The 6,586-nt window shown below is 44.1% G+C and overlaps 2 protein-coding genes across 3 annotated transcripts in view; one reads left to right on the top strand and one right to left on the bottom strand.

Annotated features, from left to right (window-relative positions):
* Positions 1 to 1,008: 1,008 nt before the first annotated feature.
* Positions 1,009 to 5,438, bottom strand: mdh1ab (malate dehydrogenase 1Ab, NAD (soluble)). Of its 2 annotated transcripts, XM_040170284.2 has the most exons (9): positions 4,953 to 5,438; positions 4,429 to 4,527; positions 3,956 to 4,052; positions 3,104 to 3,279; positions 2,575 to 2,697; positions 2,323 to 2,499; positions 2,123 to 2,236; positions 1,588 to 1,677; positions 1,009 to 1,498 (listed from the first exon to the last, which is right to left on the bottom strand). In XM_040170284.2, exons 1-9 carry the CDS (start codon positions 4,953 to 4,955, stop codon positions 1,376 to 1,378), a joined length of 1,002 nt encoding a protein of 333 aa, XP_040026218.2. In that variant the 5' UTR covers positions 4,956 to 5,438; the 3' UTR covers positions 1,009 to 1,375. The 2 variants fall into 2 exon arrangements, with proteins under 2 accessions (XP_040026218.2, XP_077960385.1); XM_078104259.1 differs by having other exon boundaries at positions 2,323 to 2,697; positions 4,953 to 5,092.
* Positions 5,310 to 6,586, top strand: part of wdpcp (WD repeat containing planar cell polarity effector) — a 51,035-nt gene continuing 49,758 nt past the window's right edge. Inside the window, 1 exon segment of the mRNA XM_078104258.1 lies at positions 5,310 to 5,548. The gene's annotated coding sequence lies outside the window, so the exon portion shown is untranslated.

Genomic DNA, 6,586 nt, shown 5'->3' with positions numbered 1-6,586 from the left:
GAAGAGCTTTAAAGTAGCGATTCATACTTTAAAGTAGGTCCAATATAACAAGTAGTACCACACTGATTGGGAAGCATTTATGCCAGCATTTTATTTTATTTTATTCCTCGTGCACTGTAGTACTGTCTGCTGTTATGCACCAACCGCCAAGTCAAATTCCTTGTATGTCTGACATATTATGGTAATAAATGATTCCTGATCTTGATGAGATTTATGAGATTTACCCGACTCATGTTGGAGTAGTGGATGTTTTTGGTGATTAATCATTTTTAATGATTAGAACTCATTTTAATCAACACTATAACTGTATTGATATTATATAATCATTCCTGGTGCTGTCTGGAGGTAAAAAATAGAAAATATTTCCTCTGGTGAAACTATGACCCTGCATTGTACGTCTGATAGACATTAACCATCTGCAAATACCTTACATCACAATACAGGGAACTATAAAAACATTGGTCCGTGTGATTTATTTTCACCCCAAATGATAGCTGAAATATTTTAGAATTCCTGTGTTATTTTATACCTATATGATAAACTGTTAAACATTATACTCACGCTGAAACAATAAAGTTCAAAGAGTAAGAAAACATCTTAGTTTATAGCACCATCCACCTGTTTACGTATAAAACAACAGTCAGAGGACTGAAGTCTTTATCGGCACAACCTAGACGAGAAGCAGCAAACTTCACAGACCCTCGGGTTAACATAAACATTCCTGTAAAAATGCCCTAACACAAAATTACCCAAGTAAAATCTAAATCGAGGCAGGGGAGAAAAAAAATCCTAGGCCAGTTGTCCCTGTTGCATTTTGCACTCAGTTAAAGACACTTTTCCATACACGGCCAATAAAATGTTGTTTGACTTTCTGATGACTTTCAGAACGACACAGGAAAACATTCACTCCTGCAGCCAATTTACAGTCCGTGCTGCAAAAACCTACAAATGCCTTCATTCCATTTTTTGTCTGTAAGATAACATAAGAAAACCTCAAAAACACAACTGTTTAGATTTAGATTTTATTAATCAGCATTAAAAGTTTTCAATTTCAGCATCTGAGGACAAAATATATGCAACAATAATTTGTGTTTTCTCACCCAGAGGAAAATACTCTACCTGCTAACAAATGAGATGGACTTTAAATGTTCCACAGAATACTCAGGGTGGAGTTCTACTTGTGCGTCACACTGCTGTGGAAGTCGCTGGTGATGCTGTGCGATTAACTTTACACTCATAAACACTGACTCACTCTCTTACACACACACACACACACACACACTCTCTCTGGGATTGTCGGAGTGCTTCGTCACAAGCGTGCGTCTGGAGTTTGGCGTCCGTCTGAGTGCTGGTAGGGCGGCGTTGCTGGGTGTAGTCATACTCCCAGGAAAGACACAGCAGTGTCTCTCTCCTCCATCAGCTCTGCCGCCGTGGCCTCCATCTTTGATCGTGAAAAGTCGTTGACGGCGAGGCCGTCCACGATCTTCCAGGTCTTGTCCTGAGGAGGCAAAAAAACAATGCTTTTTAGAAGCGGTTGCTTCATATGTGCAGCAGACATTAAAAGCATGCAGGAAGGTGCAGGCTCACCTTGATCCGGACAGGGAATGAGTAGATGAGGTCCTCTGGGACTCCGTAGGAGTTGCCGGAGGAGTAGATACCCATGGAGATAAACTCCCCCTGAACAAAAGGAGGAGACACTGGTTAAAACCAACCAGCAAGCTTTTGCTTCTGAAAAGTGAAACCGAAGTTGACGTTTGTTAAACCTGCATTCCCTCTAATGTCCATTAGGTTGTTTTGAAGACTTGTGTTTTCAGCAACCAGTGAACAGGAAGTTACCATATTTGGACTGAGGAGGATGTAACTATGTAGTTTCTGGTAGAAGCCCGTCAATCACAGTGTAGCCCCGCCCTAAAGCAGTTGCCCCCTGGTGGTCACTAGAGAGGTTGCAGTATAAGACCCTTCCACATTGGCTTAGTTAAACTCACTACATGAAAATATTTGGTCTCATCTCATTTTTTTAATTTTCCATTTTAGTGTTTCTTTGTTAAAAGTATACTTTCTGTTATTGTTACTAGGAGGCGGGCCCTCCCACCTCGCCATGACATTTAAATATGGCGTTTACCTCAGGGGTGCCCGACCAGATGTCCTTCATGTGGTCACAGATGGCCTTAGCGGCGGACATGGCACTGGACAGCTTCCTGGCCTTGATGACGGCGGCGCCTCTCTGCTGCACGGTCTGCAACACGAGAAGAACCGCGAAGTCTGCCAATCAAGCAATTTCAGAACACACTAAATCCACTGAGCTAACGTTCTTCCACTCACGGCGATGAAATCTCCTTTGAGCCAGGCGTCGTCCTTCACCGCTTCGAAGCAAGCGAGCTCGCTGCCGGACATGTTGACCAGGCAGTGGTGCACGTCTGGGTACTGGGTGGACGAGTGGTTGCCCCAGATGATCACGTTCCTCACCTGTGTGGCGGGGACGCCACAGCGCATTGCCACCTGACAAAAAAGGTCTGAGAGTGTTAATTTGTTAAAAGGAACGTTGTGAAGGGGGGAACCATGAGGAAAAGGCACCTGAGAGCGAGCCCTGTTGTGGTCCAGACGGGTGAGGCAGGAGAAGTTCTCCTTGGGGATGGAGGGAGCCGACTTGGCTGCTATCAGACAGTTGGTGTTGGCGGGGTTTCCTACAACAAGCACCTGCAGCGCACAAGCACACGCACACACTGGAAGTCATGTGCAGGGCTAGTTCAGAGATTGATTCATTATTTTGGTGATAAACATAAAGTTCATTATTCTTTTAACATAAATGTTTTGTTCTGCATACTTTGTGAACATATATTAATTTTGTTTGAGTAGAATTAGCTGTGTAGGTTTATTATTGTAAATGTCAATGAATACATTTAATACTATATAAAAGCTGTACATATGCATTATGTTTAAGGTGCTATGAAACTGAAAGCATATGGTTTAGCATTAGATGATCAGAGCACAGCAGCATTACGGGTTTAACTCTGAGGAACATTTCTAACTGTGGAACTCAGCCGGAGGAAGAATAGTTTCACTAAAGGACTAATCATCTAAACTCCGAGTCCCGCCTCCGTACCTTGACGGTCTTCTTGGCGAACTTCTCCAGAGCGGCTCCCTGACTCTTGAAGATGGCCACGTTGGCTTTGAGCAGGTCCTTCCTCTCCATGCCCTCCCTCCGAGGCATGGAGCCCACCAAGATGGCTGCGTCCAGGTCCCGGAAGGCCACGTCCTCCTTGTCGGTGGGGACGATATCTGAGGAGCAGAGGTTAAGGGAAATCATTAATGGTACTTTTTTTTAAGCCACACAACAAATTCCTACATCAACATCTAAATACACTTTTGTCTTTGACTCAGAGATTTTACCCCTGAACACATTTTGGGGGCAGACTCTGGTTTGGACCTGGCCACATCTCCAGGGTTACACAGAATCAGTCTGTGATTCCCCCCTGACGCGAACATTAAACCTCTTCATACATTCCCTAAAACAAAGTACAGCGGCGCTCCGGGTCCACGTCGTCCACCAGGAGAACGATTTGAAACCAAACTTATTTCCTAAAACCACTCGTGCAAACCGGTTTGAGGGATCCATTGTGCCCGGAGCGTGGTCTCTGCAGCAGTAGGTTAATGCGGGGGGGCCTCTCGCAGCCAAACAAAGCAAAGGAAAAATACCAGGTCACAATGGAGGCGGAGCATAATGGCGCCTCACGGCTGCATGTCATGTCAGAGACTGCTGGGATGACATCAAAAGTCTGAATGGAAACGACTGAGGGTCTCGGAACAAGGAAAAAAACTCCCAACTGCAAAAGTGTTTAATGATATTTAAATCAAACGGCAGGAGGTAAACTTTCCACTAAGAATAACTACAGGCATAAGGCATATAAGAATCTACACCACAATACTTTACAGTGTCCCACCCAAAGTTCGTCACCTCTCAGAAGTGGGAGAGCGCAGTCCTGCAGCTCCATGACGACGCCATCCAGGACCGGCAGCATGGGCGTGATGTCCAAGAGGAGCAAGACGACCGGCTGAAAGGGGGAGGAGATAAAGGGTATGAAATGAATTTGAATCAATTAACATACACATCTGAATCTAAATGACACTTGAATGTCACAACTCTGGTGACCTATAAATGACTGTCTCTGGAACGGAGGGTGAAAGCCGACGCCACGTGTCCAACGGATCAAGTGTTGTGTTTTTAAAGTCGGCCTCGGCACCGACTTCAAGGGCGATCTTGGCTGGCCCCGTGGTGCAATCGGATCCCTTCCCACAGGGGGAAACATCTGTCCAATGCCTGTATCGTGTATCACCTGGAACAGCTGTCTGCTGTGCGTGTTTGTAGGTCGGTTTCCTGCCTTAACACGGTCTAATGAGATCAGGGAATCGAGCAAAGCCCTTCTTTACCTGATCTTTGCCAAAGACATCTCCCTTGGCGATGCTGAACAGCAGGGAATAGGCGATCTGCCCGGCAGCACCGGTCACCAGAACTCTAATGGGCTCAGACTGCAGGGACACAAGAACTGGGCTGGTCAGTGTGCACAGGTACGATTATGGGGGGGCAAGTGTTGATTGTCCAGGGTATGCGTTGGGTCTATTCCTGTCCACATGATTTACTAAAAGCAGGAGGGCGAATGGGGGGGGGGTGCGCTTTAAAAATAGACTCCCCATGCAAAACTCACTGTTACATGACAAAAACATAAAAAAACACGATATAATTAGATTATTAAGCTCATCGATATATTTACCATTCACTCATAATCAATGTTGCACGCTACCAAAAGCGTTCACAAGAATACAATTTAAAAATAAATAATTAAAAAGTCTCATCTCGACACAGACTACAAGTGTAGCTCATCGTCTCATTCGGTCACGTGGAATAACTTCCAGCGTTAAAGCGCCCTAAAATAATACAATAATCTCTCACTCACCATGTTCGCACGATGCCTCGGACTGCTTTCCCTCCGTGGATCTCTCTCCCACGTCTCACTCCTGCGCGGAGGTCACTCGTATTTAACTCCTCCGCGGATCACGACACGCCTAACCGCCTGACGGCAGGTCGAACCCCCTGGTCGTTGTAGTTCTTTACTAGTTATGTAGTCCAATTTTCGAAAAAGTTTCAAGAAGCGTCGTTATCAATAGCGGGAGCTCTCTCGCTGTCCAAACATCCCCGTGACGAGATATCTAACGAGCCAACGCTAGCGAGGTGCGCCGCGGGCTGCTAGGAGGTGCTAACGACCTAGCGGTTAGCACAGCCCCGACGGAAGCGCCGCTTGCGGTTGCCTAGCGACCCGACGGCGGCTAGCATCGAGGGCACGGCTCGTTTGCGTGCTACGTTAGCTACGTTAGCTTAGCCGCGCGCTGGGCGGACGAGGGGCAGACCCGTCGTGTGCAGTCGGGGCGACCCGGTTGTTTCTGGAGGAAGTGACACGTTTATTTGGCACAAAGCAGGAGAAGTTGTGACATTAATGGCCGACGTGATGCTCGTGGAGCGCCGGACGTTCGTTGCGTCACTGAAGTAATCGAGGTGAGTTGATGATGGAACGTTAACTAACGTTAATATGTCCCCCCCCCCGTATGTACCAACATCGTCCACGCTGTTAATGAAGTACGACTAGTACTTAGCTAACTTACATGGTAAAGTTTATATTCGTCACATTAAGACATCAACAACCGCCTTAATTAATAATAATTCATACGCATATTGACCATCTATCTGAATCAGATATCCAGCGAGCTGTTTTGGGTTGAAAAGGCGTTGCAAATTGGTTTAAAAGTTTTTTCAACATCTATTCGTAGACGTTGAAAATACGTATACATATATATATATATATATATATATATATATATATATATATATATATATATATATATATATATATATATATATATATATATTTATACCACATTTCATCGTGATTTTTAATACGATAATCTTTATTTTTATTTTGGAGGTTTACCATCGATATTTAAAATTACGTGGAAAACGGGTCTATACGTGAACGTCTTTTCAACGTCTACTAATACAGGTATGTTAACAGCTCTTAACAAGGACAAACGTTATTGTATTAATTTGTATTTATTATAAATATAACACTTGCTAAATAAAAAAAAATACAAAAATAAAATATATTCAGGGAAATAAACTATGAAATTAAAAGTGCAGAAACCACATGGTAGTAGTTTAGAATTCTGTGTTTGTAGCCAATTTGTCTGAATCTATTGAACTTCATTTTCAGATTCTGTAACCAGATCTGGGTCACTGAGTTGGGATAGTATACCTGAAATCATCTCCATCTCATCCTCACTTGATGATTCTTTGAGTAAAGGAGTCAGAATGCGCAGAGCACCCCTCAATTGCAGATTCCTCTTGTCAACGAGTTTATTCAATTGAAATAATTTTATTTTGCTCAGCTGTACAGTCTGTAAACATGCAACATCCGGTCCCAAAACCCTCACATTGGCACAGGAAAGACCCCCCCCCACAAATGTAAAAAATCCCCTTCAACTGGGAGAAACCTGAGTGAATAAACAGTGTAGGTGTGTACAGTATGAACAACTTAAA

The sequence above is a fragment of the Gasterosteus aculeatus genome, chromosome 6 (assembly GCF_964276395.1).
Source record: "Gasterosteus aculeatus chromosome 6, fGasAcu3.hap1.1, whole genome shotgun sequence".
NCBI classification, from domain to species: Eukaryota; Metazoa; Chordata; class Actinopteri; order Perciformes; family Gasterosteidae; genus Gasterosteus; species Gasterosteus aculeatus.
The sequence above is the reverse complement of the archived record's forward strand: the minus strand, read 5'-3'. Positions and strand labels throughout refer to the sequence as shown.

What these genes read in the sequence shown, in the direction of transcription:
- mdh1ab (XM_078104259.1), bottom strand. An exon ending in CGCTCTCCCACTTCTGAGAG is followed by an intron (nt 3,280 to 3,955) that starts GTGACGAACTTT and finishes TCTGCTCCTCAG; the next exon opens with ATATCGTCCCCACCGACAAG. An exon ending in CATTCCCTGTCCGGATCAAG is followed by an intron (nt 1,499 to 1,587) that starts GTGAGCCTGCAC and finishes TTGCCTCCTCAG; the next exon opens with GACAAGACCTGGAAGATCGT.